Source organism: Marmota flaviventris, chromosome 17 (assembly GCF_047511675.1).
Source record: "Marmota flaviventris isolate mMarFla1 chromosome 17, mMarFla1.hap1, whole genome shotgun sequence".
Classification (NCBI taxonomy): Eukaryota; Metazoa; Chordata; class Mammalia; order Rodentia; family Sciuridae; genus Marmota; species Marmota flaviventris.
In genome coordinates this window covers 41569756-41584720 of record NC_092514.1, presented here as the reverse complement: position 1 = coordinate 41584720, position 14965 = coordinate 41569756, and the positions used below count along the sequence as shown (strand labels likewise).

Genomic DNA, 14965 nt, shown 5'->3' with positions numbered 1-14965 from the left:
CACTTCACCTGGCCCTTATGTTGTTTTATTTGTCTTATTCTGTTGCTTATTATGTTATTGTACTTTGTAATCTATAAAAAAAAAAAAACCAAAAAACTTTCTTACAAGTTACTAAGAAATCTGTACATAAGTAAGATTGAATAGCTAATATTTCATAGATGTGGCATCTGAGGTTCAGAGGAATTAAATAACCTTCCAAGGCCATTCAGTAAGTAAGTATTTCCATGTGATTTGAATTCCAAAACCATTGTTCTCCTTTCCTTCAACAACTATTAATTTTCCTCAGTGTGCTGGGTACTGGGGAAACAGAACAGACCATGACCTGACTTTTCCCTTTGAGACAACGATGACAGTATTTAATATCAGGACAGACTTCCCTGGATTCTACCTGGATGACTCCCCATGCATGAACTTCTGGAGAGCCTAGCCATCTACATGATGCCTGGCCAGTCCAGCCAGCAATGGTCACTTACAGCCTCCTGAAGGAGCACTGAGGATGCTTTCAGAATTATCATCAGCCACCAGTCTTTGTCCCAGCCACCTCTCATCTGGACTATTACAAAGCCTCCAACTGTTTTCTCTGCCTCCTGTCACCTTCCTGAACTCAATTCCCAGAGTAATTGCTTCCCCAGTGGGCTCTGTTTGCAGTCTTACCTCCACCCAGATGAAGCAGCCATGTGGACTCTGCCTGCTGTGGGCTTCAGACTCTTTACAAACAGTCCCCACTTTCTCCTAGTCCTACTCTCATCTACTGCCTCTCTCCCACAGCCTCCCTCCTGCCAGTAAGTTTGTTCTTGCCTCTCCCTGAACATATCAAATACTTTAACAACAAGGAGCCCATTCTCTGTTTACACCCCCACCCCTCCATTTCCCCAAATAATTTATTATTATAAACATGGGCTGAATTTTCTAGGGCAATCCTTTTGTGTATGATTTTATTCTTTTCTAAAAAGATGGTTAGTTAAATATATGTCTTTGAAAATCCTTTCCTATGAATAAACCCAAAATTAAGGGAAAAAACATCCTCCAATCTATATGCCTATTTTAGGTTCCAAATTTAGCTAAATATTTATTCCCCAACTCATACCTTCTTTCAATAGTCATTTCTTTTGTGTCCAAATTTCTGAGAGTGCCTGTTGGGCAGAGCCATGGCACCCAGTTTTGAATGACGATATGGCTGGTAAATAGATAGATAAGGATGGGGAATCTGCAGATAGGTCTAAGAGCCTATCTGCAGATAGGCTCATAGGAGCCCTGAGGCCATAGGAAACAGCTGAGCCTTACCTGGGGTTGAGATGCAGCATGGTACTCTCTCATCATTTCTGGAGAGTAGAGCCCAGGGACAGGCTTGAAGGGATTCAAAGCTACCAAGGTGCAGCCAGCATTGGTGTAGAATGTGTCCACCATGTACCGGGCCTGCAGGCACCTTAGAACTGACGTGGAGATACTTTTAGCAAAGTCTGCCTCAAATACAGATAATTCCACACACATAGACAGACCCACATCTGCTTATCAGCCCTCCCTCTGTGATTAATCAAGTTCTATTAGATCCTAGTAACTCCCTGATGAATAGGTACAAGATCTAATTAAGACGAGCCCCAAATCTGGACCAAGCCTGCCCTGGGGAGCCCAGGTGTAGCTGCCAGGCTCCCCTGGGCAGAAGTCTGGAGTGGCCTGCCTGGCTCCAGGTCAGAAGCCTTGCTTGTCTTGGTCTGAACTGGGGAAGCTGTGCTGGATACTCTCATTGCACCTCTGCCCATTGGAGACTGCACTCTACAGGAGAGGGAGGCCCATACCTGTCTCCAGTGTCACAGGATTCACCTTGGTGAGGTCATCTAACTGGTGCAGTGGGGCCTCCCCACTCAGGAACTCTTGTATGTCTTCTCTGAGGGACACTCTGCTTTGGTCATGAGAGCTGGAACTGTGGCCATTCAACTGGAAAAGAACAATGTAAGGACCATGAGAGCTGGGACTCAGACCAGCTAGCAGCTAATATGTTGAGAGCTTCCCGAGTAGAAAAATAACAGGACTCTACAATCAGAGTCTAGCAGGGTTCAGATTTCAATTATGCCACTTACTGGTCCTATGAAACTAGGTAATTTACTTAACCTTGCCAAACCTTTATTTGTAGATAATGTAAAACAAACTCAGGGCTCTGGGGAAGAGGAGACATACATTTAGTCAGGGCCTTGCATACAGTAAATGTTCAATAAATACTATGCTATCTCCTCTGCTAAAAGCTTTAGCCAAGTCAGCTTCTATGGTATCAGACTTACTGAGTCTGTTTGGAGAAGCCAGAGAGGGGCTGCTGTAGGAGTATGGAAAGACAAATGAACATGGATGGACCTTGTTTTAAAGAGACCATTCAAAAAAGTAGCCTCATGCCTTCGTCACCTGCCTCTTGAGACTAAATCTGGCCTAGTCAATGAATTGGTTCCCTCCAACCTGGGTCTGCTTGAGCAGATGCCTGGCTCAGAAGGCTGCAACAGGTCAAGAACCTGCACCAAGGGGAACAGGCTCTATCTTTGCCTATCTTTGATGCCAACACTTTCCATGTTTCATCTCCCTACTTTCCTCCCTTGTCATTCCTGTTTGTCACCTGGCGGAGGGTGGTGGTAAGAATGGAATAGAAAGGATGGAGTGGCAGGAGAAGACAGACCCTTGGCTGAAATCTGCTTCTGAAGGACAAGGTCTGTGACATGACACGTGTGGGTTTCCAATGAGACTGGTGAGCCCCAGAAGTTCAGATCCCTCAGGGAGTCAAGCCATGGTGGCAAGTTTCATCTGAGAAGCCCAGCAATGAGTTTCTTCCAAAGATGCTGCCAGTTCTCTGAACTTTGGGCCCACCATAATCTGCAAGGCAGTTTCATTCCCTCTAGGGTAACATAGTCAGCACAGCTGAATCTATGCAAACCCCTCTCTCTAGTGAAAAACAAAAAAACCTCACTCACAAACATAGCTATAAGTTATGAGAAGCTCTGATCCAACCAGAGGCAGTGGAGTAAAATGATCAAGAGCCTGCATTTGAAAGCTAGATCACCTGGGTCTGAATCCTGATTCTACTTAGTAGTTATACAATCTTATGTTTCTTAAACTTTTTCCATTTTGATTTTCCTTATCTGTAAAATGGAATGGGGACTGAACCTACCTCATAGATACTGATAAACATAGAAAAGTGTTTAGAAAGGCATCTGAAATATGACACATTTGTTATTGTTATAAAGGTTGGTCTTCTAATTAGGCAATAGAGCAAGGGCCCTAAAACTATACATGTCTTTTTTTTTTTTTTTCTTTTTTTTTTGTACTGAGGATTGAATACATGGGCACTTTACCACTGAGCTGAATCTCCAGTCCTTTAATTTTGAGACAGGGTCTTTCTGAGTTGCTGAGGTTAGGTTAGCCTCAAACTTGCAATTCTTTTGCCGTAGTGAAGGAAAGGGATTTGCTGAGTTAACAGGCGTGTACCACCATTCCTAGTTAGAATTTATGATTGTAAAAAATGGACAGTAATCACAACATCAAGAGGGTAGACTGCTTAAATTTTGGAACACCATACAATGAAATAAAGCAGGTTACAAGAAAACACAATACCTTATAAGTTTTAAAATATATATATACTTGAGGGGGAAATCTAGAACAGTCTCTAAATGTTAATTATCTCTAAGCTTATGGACAATTTTAATGTTCTTTTTCCTTATCTTTATTTTCCAAATTTCTGATAAAGACATTTAACTTCTTGGAGTCTTAGTACCAGAATTGGGATACAATACCATTGTATAGTATATAATACTATATCTTTCTCATGGAGATGTTATTAAGAATTAAACAAAATTGCATGTAGCACAGTGCCTACAAGTGTTGAGCACACAACAACGGCTCAACACAGGGCAGATGCTAGAATGGTTACAGTGAACATTACTCCTTTTTTTTTTGGCGGGGGGTACTGGGTATTGAACCCAGAGGCACTTAACCACTGAACCACATCCCTGGCCATTTTTATTTTGAGACAGAGTCTCCCTAAGTTGCTTAGTGCCTTGCAGTTGCTCAGGGTGGCTTTGAACTGCCTCAGCCTCTTGAGCTGCTGGGATTATAGGTATGCAGCACTGTGCCTGGCCCATTACTACTTTTTAATAATGGAAAAAAAAAAAAAATTAAAAACCCAGAGCAGACAACGGTCCTGCCTGCTTCTTTCAAACTTCAAGCCTGTTTCATGAGCCAAACAGCAGAAAGGTCAAATGGCAGTATCTACTACAGCTTCTTTGGCTGGCCTGCCCCACACTTGGTTATATTGCTGAGTCTCAGGCATTTATCTACCTAGACCACCACTAGACCATAAATTCCTGAACAGGTACCATTTTAAACATCTGCCTCAGTCTAGTGCTGTGCAACACTTAATAAAACAAAATTTCAGCAAATATATTCTGTCATTCTCTCTGATCAGGAACTATATATGAAGAATGACACTAGTATGAGAAGATGCTTCACAGTGAAGGGTGATTTGGAATCCTATAGGCCAGAGGTGACAGTAGCTTTTTCAGAGAAGCAGAGGCCTGGAGTAAGAGGTTTCATGCACCCCATGATCCATTAATCAGAATCCTTCTGTATATCCACAGTCATTGCCCACATTTTTTACACATGCTAATCCCTTTGCCTGGACTGCTTCTTTTCCTTTTCCACTTACCTAATTCCTTCTTATTAAGACTCAGTCTCAAAGAACACTCCGAGAAAGCCTAAGGCTTCCACTGTTCTTCAACAATACATGCTGGTAGAGGCATCTCTCAGGATTCCCTCTCTGTTCACCAAAATGCCTAAGGAGTCCCTAAAGAAAAGAACTAAAAACTATAACAGAACTGATTCAAATGAGTTATCAGGAAAAGCATTAGAATACTATCTGAAGACAGAAAAGAAAAAAGGCCTTCAAGGGATCTTTCCTGTTTTTCCAGGTTAGGCCAGTGGAAGCTTCATTTGGGCAAACAAAAGATGGGAAGGTGTCTTAAGTGTGCAAAGGCCTGGGTTACAAAAGATTGAGGTTTTACCTGCTGGAGCATCCTGCTTCACTGTGGTGAGCCAGGGTCCTGGGTCGCAGGCACACGGAGTGCTAATCACCTGGTCACTGGGCCACCAGCATGGCTCTAGCAAAGGGCTCAGGTCTGGAGGGATCTCAGAGAAGTCATCCCAAAGTCTGTGGCATGAGAGAGAAGACAAGGGCCACGCACAGATGAGAGCTTCTCCAGGGTGACTCATTCCTTCTCTTCCCTCTGAGGAGGAGGAATCAAATGAGAACCAGGGCAGGTCTGGGCAGAGAGTGAGAGTCTGTCCTTTCCTTTTGCCAATTAGGGAACAGGAGAAACTTTGATGAGAGCCTCCAGAGATTCCCCAGGCTAACTGCTGATGCTTCCTTTCTAGTAAAATGTCAGGGCCAGTTTTATTACAGCTTTAGGGTTAGAGTTGTGGTGGGGATGTAAATCTTCTGGGTAAGTATGCCACAGAGGATGAAGATACGTGGGTGTCAGAAAGCCTCATGCCCTATTTTCTTCACCCTACATGGAAACATCCAATTTCAGCTGGTACGGAGGAGAGAGACTGGAGTCAACACCTGAAGCTCCAGAAAAGCTGCTATGTGAAAGGGAAATCACAGTTCAGCCATTTTCATTGGGTGTGTGACCTTGGGTAAACTATAATACCTACCTGGAACCCCCAACTTGAAAATAGGGATACATCACAAGTGGTTGTGAAGGTCAATAAAATCATGGTTTGAAAGCACCATTCAAAGTGCAAATCTGAATACACACAGAGGATAAATATTGTTAGCACTGCAAATGAGGGTTGATAATGTTAATTGGGTAGAATTCAGGTGGAATCAGTGTCAACTTCAAGGTGAGAGGAGTGTTATAAGGCTAGGCCTATGTCAGTCTCTGAAGAAAGGTAAATTATCTTCAGATTTGGAATTTCCCAGGCCTCAATACCTCGGACAAGAATAGATGAGGATAAGGGGCACCTGGAAAGGATTAATCCTGGTAGAGAGTTCTGAAGGCTCTGGATACATCTAAATTTCAAAGAACCTAGAGATAGAGACTTCCTTGGAAACTGGAAAAAGGGGTAGAAAGGGGCAGCATGATTATGTTGGACACCTTTACTCTGAACACTGACAGTACCCCTCCAAGAGACAGCCAGGCACAGGTCTCTAGAGGCTCAAGGAGAACAAAGCTCCCTAAACTGAAAGCTCATCTTGAGAGAGCTCCATTGGGGGAGCATACCAGGGTGTGGGGTTGGAATCCAAAGCTCACAACCCCACTACTGCAGATCACAAGAGCTACCTTATTATTTTCATTTGCAAAATGAAATAATAATAATATCCAGACCTCACAGTGCTAACTTAAGGCTCAAATAAGCTACTACCTATGAGAGCACTTAGCAAATGTTGGTTATTACCATGTAGCGTCAGCTTTTAGCTGGAGTCGTCAGATTAGAGCGGTTTTCTCCAGTTCTGCGGGCTGCTTCAGCTCGCTCGCTCAGTTCGTGGTTACCACGAATTTCTGAAAAGGGCGTGACCACAGTGGGCAGAAGGGAGTAATGAATAGGTGAAACACCAAGTCAAGGCAAGTGGCAACTTGATCACCAGCTCCTCCTCCTATCCAGCCTCAGTTTCTTTCTTGGCTCCAAGAGCAGTGGGAGGGCAGCCGCGGAGAACAGCTGAGTAAGGGTCTTGAGAGACCAGTTGGCCCCGCCCCAGGTTCCTGGCGGGAACTGGCCAATATGCCCATGGTGCCACGGCTAAGATGCCGCGCCGAAAGCACCTGGCACCGGCAGAGTGTGTCCTTCCCACGAAGGTGGACGCAACCTCGGCCAGGGCGTGGCTCCCTTGACCCCTCCCGGGACCAAACGCCCCTCCCCAGTGCTTGGATAGGGCTGGGAGAGGAGCAGGCGCCGGGACCCAGTGCTGGGACTCCTCCCCCGCCCCGCGCAGGCAAGGTGGAAAGTGACCGTGAAAGGTCCTTGTTTTAGGCAAGGACCGGGAGAATTGGGCTGCCTCCTCCTGGGACACGAGAATGTCAAAAAGAAAAGGGAAGATGGAAAGAAAACGGCGATTTAGAGAGGAGAGGGGAAGATGCCCCCTCTACCATGGCCCTGTAGGAAAAACTGGCCTCCCTGACCTTTCAGGGCCGCTAGAGATTTCGGATCTGGGCTGGGGGTGGCACTCACCGATCCCACGGCCCGACTGGCGAGCGTGCAGACCCCGCCCGGGCCGACTGGAAGGACGGGCGGGCTGGCGGGAAGATCCCGGGGAGGGGAGGGGAGGGAGGGAAGGAAGGAGCGGGAGGGAGGAAAGCCGGGAGCAAAAGCCTGGGAGAGAAAGTCCGCACCGCCGGATCGCAGCCGGCCCGCGGCTCTTCTGGTTAAGTGGCCGGGAGCCCGCCGGCTCCTCCCCTGGGGCGGGGCGCGCACACGCGACGCGGGGCGCACGTGGCCTGGGGGGTCCCGCCTGCGGGCTCCACCAGGGACTACTCGAGACCCTAGAGTAGAAGCGGGTGTTACGGCAGCCTCCGTTCCGGGGGTCTGGGCATGGGGAACACGTGTGCCTGGGCCCGTTTGGTGGAGGTCGCCGTAGCCAAGCGTCACGCGGTTTCCTGGAACCCGATTTCCCTGACAGGGCTTCGCTGTGGGGTCTGAGGGGCCGGGATGAGGCGCATCACGCGCCTTTCCCGCTCCTCTCACTGACCCGCCCATGGCCACGACTCGAGTGTCTGGGCTACAGAAGCCCTACAGAGGACAGGCGTAGGGAGCCGGCGGGGCGGGGAAACATGCGACATCCGGCTGGGCCGCGCGGAATTTGCCGCTCGGAAGAGTAGGCCCCGGCCGGAAGCGCCGCTCGGAAGGCGGAAGCAGCGGGCTCCATGGGAGCCTGCTTCTCTGGCGGCGCGGACGACCCTCCTGCAGGGACGCCTGCAGCACCTGGAGCAGGTGAGGTAAAAGGGCAGGGCATGGCGGTGGCGGGCGTCTCTCAGGAAAAGGACTTGTGCAGGCTGACCGATTCGGACCGGTTAAGGTGATACTGTTGCAGGACCCGACAGGCTTTAATGCGCGCATATAACCATTTAATTAATATGGTTCGTGTTTGGCGAACAAAAGTGTTCTTCCAGTGTGCCACCTTTGAGACGTTGATAAGTGGCAGAGAGGTGTTCTTTATGCCTTTAAAAAGAAGCCGCTAGGGCTGGGGTTGTGGCTCAGTGGTAGAGCGCTTGCCTAGCATGTGTGGGGCCCTGGGTTCGATCCTCAGCACTACAGAAAAATAAAATAAAAGTATTGTGTCCACCTGCAACTAAAAAATATATATTTTTTTAAAGCAGCAGCTAGCCCTTGTATATGCAGCGTGATGCATCTTAACCTGAAAATATGGCTGCCCGTTAAATGAGGGAAGGAGCAACCTGGGGCTCAGGAAGTCTCGCCCTTTGTTCCAGAGGCTGTAGGTACGGAGGTTCTCAACAGAAACTAGTGACCTCAACTACAAAGTGTACTTACAGCTTCTCTCCCTCTTCCTGTGGTTTAAAGTGATTAGTCATGTGTATACAATGTTCATTAAACAGTGTAGAGTACTATGCGCTGTCCTAGAAATTTCTGCCTTTGATGCCAGTCTTACAGTTTGATCCCCAGTTCACCTTTGTGAGTGTATACTGAGAAGAGCTTTCCACCAATAATTTCTCTCTTGTATGACATGCCTATCCTACTGCATCCATGTTGGCAACTTACCACAGTCCTTGGAAGGGGAATCATCACAAGTCTTAGGTTCTGCACCTGATTTGAAATCACTAGGGCCTAAAGTTTGGCTCTGAAATCTGGAAATGAGTAAAATTAAATTGGGTACATATGTATGCCGATTTCTGAAGAATGTTGCTTTCCACAATTCTATATCTTTGCTCTTGTTTTCACAGGAAGGGAAAAATGTCTCAAAAACAGATGAAAGAAGCTTTTGTCAGTAACCTCAATGGAACCAGCGTGTTGGAAATCAACCAGGGCTTGTGCTTTCCTGCATTCTGTATCCTGTGCAGAGGGCTTCTGCTCATTTTCTCACAGCACTTGTGTTCCTTTTCACATACCTGGAGAACTCGATTCTTCATTGACTTTGTTGTCTTAATAGTTCCCCTGGTGTACACTTTGACCATTTTGCCTTCAATTATCCTTCCTGAGCATATCACTATATTGATCTGTTGCGGAGGGCTGCTGCTCTATCAAATTTACCAAAGGAGAACTTGCTATGCCAGAATGCCTGCCCAGAAAATCCTTGAAAAATTCATGAAAATCAGTCTAGAATCAGAATACAATCCAGCCATTACCTATTACCGTGTAATTAACAGTATATTTACAGCTATTGCCATTCTGGCTGTGGACTTCCCACTTTTTCCCAGAAGATTTGCCAAAACTGAGCTCTATGGAACAGGGGCAATGGATTTGGGAGTAGGCAGCTTTGTTTTTGGGACTGCAATGGTTTGTCCAGAGGTCAGGAGAAAATATACCAAAGGGTCCAGATTTTATTATGTTACAAAATCATTGTACTCTTCTTGGCCATTATTCTTCCTGGGACTAGGACGGTTAATTGTTATAAAATCCATAGGCTATCAGGAACATTTAACTGAGTATGGAGTTCACTGGAACTTTTTCTTTACCATAATAGTTGTGAAACTGATAACATCATTGCTTTTAATGATTATTCCCCTAAATAAATCCTGGATGGTGGCAGTCAGCATTGCCATGTTATACCAGCTAGCCCTTGACTTTACCCCCCTGAGGAGGTTAATTTTATATGGCACTGATGGCAGTGGCTCAAGGGTTGGTTTCTTAAATGCCAACCGAGAAGGAATAATCTCTAATTTGGGGTATGTGGCGATATATATGGCTGGCGTACAAACAGGGTTACATATTCTTAAGAATAGAACACATATAAAAGACTGGTTCAAAGTAGCATGTTGTCTTCTACTAGCAGCTATTAGCCTCTTCATCTCTCTCTACATACTTCAAGTAAATGTAGAAGCAGTGTCCCGAAGAATGGCCAATTTAGCCTTTTGTGTGTGGATAGTTGCTTCTAGCCTGATCCTTCTTAGTTCTTTAGTATTGAGTGATATAATTTTGAGTTTTGCCAAATTTCTAGTTAAAGGGGCTCTAGTACCATGTTCTTGGAAACTTACCCAAGCATCTTCTACAAATAAAAAGCATTCAGACTCTCTAGTCCCAGAAGCTGAAAGAAAAGAATCCAGTCTTTGTTTAATCACAGCTCTGAACAGAAACCAGCTGATTTTTTTCTTGCTGTCAAATATAACAACTGGTCTGATCAACCTAACAGTAGATACATTACACAGCAGTACCTCATGGGCCTTATTTTTACTCAAACTCTATATGTTTACTAACTGTTTAATTATATATTTACTTAATTTGCAAGGTAAAACTATAAAATTTTGGTAATCAGTAGTGACAGGATGATATTTGAGCAACATGATTTTAATAGGGAAGAATAAGTGTGGAGAAAATCTGCTGTTAGCAACCCAGTCTTAATCATACTTTGTTATAAAGAATTCCAATCCTCTATGAAAGTTTTTTTTTTTCTTGTATTGGGGATTGAACCCAGGACATTTTTACCACCGAGCTACATCCTTAGTGCTTTTTAAAATTTTGAGACGGGGTTTTGCTAGGTTGCTAAGGCTGAACTTGAACTTGTGATCCTCCTGCTTCATCCTCCCAAGTTGGGATCATAGGCATGTGCCACCATGCCTGGCTTATATTTTTTTTATTTGTACTTTTTAGAGATGGGGTTTCTATGTTGCTTAGGCTGGGCTCCAATTTGAGATCCTTCTGCCTCAGCCTCCTGAGTAGCTGGGTTTATAAGCATGTACCATTGCACCTGGCTGCTTCATTAATGCATCTCAAAATTACATAAAACACCAATGAGGAAGAAATACAGACTTCTGATTTGTTAGAGTTTATTTATTAAATGCCAGTATTTTAAAGAAACTTCACAGTTTTGACGCTTGGAAGATTGGACAGTGAGAACTTTTATTTTCCAAAAACTTCGCATTTGCCAGTCTATTTTTGGTTGTACTACTTTTTATAGTGTTTGTTAATTGAAATGTTTACATTAAAATATTTCAGTATGAGCTGTGGACTGTCAATACTCCTTTACTGCTTAACTTTAGTCTTTTAATAAAGCCTAGGAATAAGAAGTTTAAATCAAATACTTATGAAATCAGAAAATAAATGCTCCAAAGAATAGACTATATTGTATGATGTAGCTTGCACCATAATTATGAAACAATTTTTGCTTTCAAATATTTTAGCCTAGTTTGTGCTTGGGAGACAATGATAAAACATTTCCTGGTGTCTTGGGGCTTGCAATGTAGTTGGGGAAAACACATTAAACAACTGAACTGTTAAGTGATTTTAAAAAAAAGTATAGGTGGCCTTGAGTATCAAACCAAGAACCCATTTAGTACGGAATCAAAGTTGATGTGTGGGATAAATTTATCTGTGTCTGAGGGATGGGGTTGGTGTGGGGGACAGTAAAACAGCAGAGAGTATTCCAGATAGGATGAATCTTTCAGCAAAAGTCCATGAGGAGGAGGGAATCCAGCATATCAATAGAAAGAAGGCTGGAACTCAAGAAAAGGGAAGATGTGGGCAGTGAGCTGGAGAAGGTAGCAAGGAAGATCATTGACTATGTTAAAGGGAAAAGAACCAGTGGGAAAAGTGAAAGTCATCAACTGCCTGGTTTACTTTAGTAAAACTATGGTTATACTGTTCTAATGTCTGAGATTTGGAGTCATGTTCATAAGTCTACTCCAAGTAGACCTATGCTCAAAATCTAAAATTTTAAGAATCCTAAAAATCCTTAGTTTCCAGTTCTAATGTTCTATGTATATCATTTAGAGGGGGCAAAAAATCAATTACAATTTGCCTATAATTCCATTTTCAAGTAGAAATCTGACTACTACAAAAATAGCTAAGGGATGGTCAGAAAGAAGTTTATATTTGGTAAGCAATTTGGATTATTTATATAGTGTAGAACAGCTGGAACTTCCCCTAATATTAAATTTTAGATCACTGTTTTAATTTGTTGCTTCTGGAATTAGTTAAAAAATGTTTTACAGTGCTTGGGATTGGACTCAGGTCCTCTTGAATGCTAGGAAAGTTCTCTTACTGAGCTATAGCCCCAGTCCCCAAATTTATTTTAATATATGTTTTAAATGTGACTATCATACTATTAGTTCATTTCAAATTGTTACATGTATGGCTAATTTAACATTAAGGTGGCACTTTATATTTGCTAATTACAACCGATTACATTTGGAGTTAATGTATTATTGAGATGAATTTTCCCCAAAAGAAATCAGTATGTGGAATAGTTATAGAGCTATTAAAATAAAAACCAGATTTTATTTTCAATTAAAAAGTAAGACTTTTGAAGTTCAATCAACAATATTACAGTATGTAAATTAAGCAGGACTAGGAAAGGGGACTGGTTTTCCTGCTAACTATGTCACAGAGCCAATACTCCACAATTTATCTGTTCAAGCAATCAGAGGAGGGGAGAAATGCTCAACCATATTATTTGCTCATTTAGAAAAAGTAATTTAAAGTAAGTTATAACTTTATGAGTATGTTTTATAATTGGTCTGTTTCTTTTTCTCACTAATTGGTCCTTCATACTTTTCTAGCTCTTACATGTCTCTAGGTTTAGGTCTCCCCTCTCCCCTTTGGTACTGGGGATTGAACTCAGGGTCCCTTAACCATTGAGCCACATCCCCAGTCCTTTTTTTATATTTTATTTAGAGACAGGGTATCACTGAGTTGCTTAGGCTGGCTTTGAACTTGCATTCCTCCTGTCTCAGTCTCTGGCTTCAGTTTACATCTTGGTTGTTACATATACTGAATCATACAAGAACAAAGTGTACTGTTTTTTTCCACCACACTTTCAGTTCTGAAAGTCATGTAAGAAAAAGCTAATGAAATAGCATTTATAAAAATGAGAATTGGTATGCAAAGCCACATACCTGATTCTAGTTTACAGAAGAAAAAGATCAGCAATGATTTACTGGGTTCTAATGTATCAGGATAGATGCTTATGATACAAACAGAAAATAAGACAAAGACCCTGCCTTCAAGGAGCTTACATTCTAACTTGTGAATATTATTTTCCTTAAAAATTATTTAAGGGAAATTGTTTCTTTTCTTTCTTTCCTTTTTGCAGTACCAGGGATTCAATCAGGGGTGCTCTACCACTAGCATATGAACTATATCCCCAACCCTTTTGTAAAATTTGAGAAAGGGTCTCACTAATTTGCTGAGGCTGGCCTCAAATTTGTGATTCTCCTGCCTTTGCCTCCTGTGTAGCTGGGATTACACATATTTGCCACTGCACCCTGCATGTGTTTCTATTTTTGACAGGATATCCTCCTAATGTCAGCTCATGAAAAAGAAAATTTATAAATCCTCAGAATTGGACAACTAGTAATTTAAATGTATTTGACATTTACTACCACATCAAACAATGTAGATATCAGTGAAAACAATACAAAGTATTCTAATCAACTATCATTTTTTTTGCTAGTATCTGGTGTGTGTTTAGTAATGAACATAATTAAAATTGGCTACTACATCTTCAGCTTTTCATTCTCAAACATAATCCAAATGAAGTTTAACATTAATTGGTAGTGTCTAAAGGAGCACTTCTAGAAAAGCCACAATATTTTTCTTGAATGTTTTTACATAAAACACGATTCTCTAAAAATGTCCAAATTTTGACTATGTACTCTTAACTGTCTGAAGCCACACTCACATCCTATATGCTTAATGGATTTAAGCTAATGATCCACTGTTCTTTCCTAACATGGTGAAGGTATAAAATACCTTTGGGACTTAACAATGGTTCTTCCAGTTTATTATGTCACCTACCTTAACAGTGACCACACAATGTCATTAAGTCAACATGGCTAAGGATGCATTATGGGGTATTTTTATTGTTGTGAATTTCTTAGACTTCGTGTGATGACCAAAATACTTTTTAAAGATCAGTAACAGCTCTAGCTCATTCTACCAGGACGCATAGATCTGTCCTAAAGATTAATCAGTTGTAATTGTAGCAAATGGCTCTATCCTTAAAAATCATCAAGACTTTCATAGGCAAGATACTTCCCAACAACTATTCTGGCTTTACAACAAGCATTAATGACTGCAAGGTAGGAACTGAGTACATGGCAGTGGGCTGCTTCTGGAAGATGGTAAGGGAAGGGCCTTTGGCCATCACCGGTACTTTGCCCAAGGGAATCCCTAAGTTAACATTAACTCAGCTTAATTAGTTCCTTTGGCCAGGCCACCTACAAAAGCCACTGTCCAGTCTAATATGCTTCTAGTGCAACAACAACAAAAAACCTGTCAGCACATGAGTATTTTTCGTTACTCCTCACCCCCTGGCAGGATTTCGATGAGTCCGTGAAATAGTAATGCGGCTGCCCGGGATGAATCAGGGTTGGCAGGGCCCTTTCCTCCTCCAATCTTCCTGTCGTGGAAGGCGACCTAGTGGTCAAGAGCCTGGAAACCAAGGCCAGAGTTTGTCTCTGAGCGCCCATTTGCTTTCCCTCACTGTCGTTGTCCGCTTTTGCTGGCCAAGGAAGCCTCAGTTTACCACTTACCCAAGTCCTCACTGGGTCTCGACCCGTGGGTCGGCCTGGAGTCTGCTACATTTGGCTCCCTTTACTCCAGGCCCCGGGGAGAGCTGTTCCCAGTACCGCGCAGAAGGGGACTGAGGTTTAGATCTACATAATCCTCGTACCAGCACTATTTTGGGTTTATTTAAGTATCTAAACTCGGGGAGCACCCACCGTCTCATATCGTCTCCTCTGCGAGGATTTCGAAGGCAGCGACCAGAGAACAGCGGCCTGTAGTCTCGCGATAAGAGGCGGGGCCCCGCCCGGAGTTCTGG

The 14965-nt window shown here is 43.3% G+C and overlaps 2 protein-coding genes and 1 long non-coding RNA gene across 13 annotated transcripts in view; 1 reads left to right on the top strand and 2 right to left on the bottom strand.

Moving 5' to 3' along the window:
* The window catches only part of Myo19 (myosin XIX), a 28716-nt gene extending 21304 nt beyond the window's left edge, over positions 1 to 7412 (bottom strand). For 7 of the 10 annotated variants that reach the window (XR_011705053.1, XR_011705051.1, XR_011705052.1 and 4 more), the window contains exons 1-5: positions 7204 to 7412; positions 6433 to 6536; positions 5037 to 5182; positions 1797 to 1935; positions 1285 to 1433 (exon numbers count right to left, since the gene is read on the bottom strand). Coding sequence is in view for 6 of the 10 variants with exons in the window: in XM_027950270.2 (XP_027806071.2) it covers positions 1285 to 1433; positions 1797 to 1935; positions 5037 to 5048 (300 nt within the window). In the remaining 4 variants the exon portion in view is untranslated. Of the gene's footprint in view, positions 1 to 1284; positions 1434 to 1796; positions 1936 to 5036; positions 5183 to 6432; positions 6906 to 7203 lie in introns of those variants that run through there. The other 3 variants (XM_071603557.1, XM_071603556.1, XM_071603558.1) reach the window with 3 other exon arrangements.
* Positions 1 to 11144, top strand: part of Pigw (phosphatidylinositol glycan anchor biosynthesis class W) — a 34208-nt gene extending 23064 nt beyond the window's left edge. Inside the window, exons 1-2 of one of the 2 annotated variants that reach the window (XM_027950287.2) lie at positions 7501 to 7962; positions 8931 to 11144. In XM_027950287.2, coding sequence (XP_027806088.2) covers positions 8941 to 10455 — 1515 coding nt within the window. In that variant the 5' untranslated portion in view covers positions 7501 to 7962; positions 8931 to 8940 and the 3' untranslated portion in view covers positions 10456 to 11144. Of the gene's footprint in view, positions 1 to 7500; positions 7963 to 8930 lie in introns of those variants that run through there. The other variant, XM_071603561.1, reaches the window with a different exon arrangement.
* A 2148-nt stretch (positions 11145 to 13292) lies between these two features.
* Positions 13293 to 14952, bottom strand: LOC139702440 (uncharacterized). Its single transcript, XR_011705055.1, has 2 exons — positions 14865 to 14952; positions 13293 to 14574 (listed from the first exon to the last, which is right to left on the bottom strand). It is a non-coding gene; the product is annotated as an uncharacterized lncRNA (long non-coding RNA).
* Between the last annotated feature and the right edge of the window lie 13 nt (positions 14953 to 14965).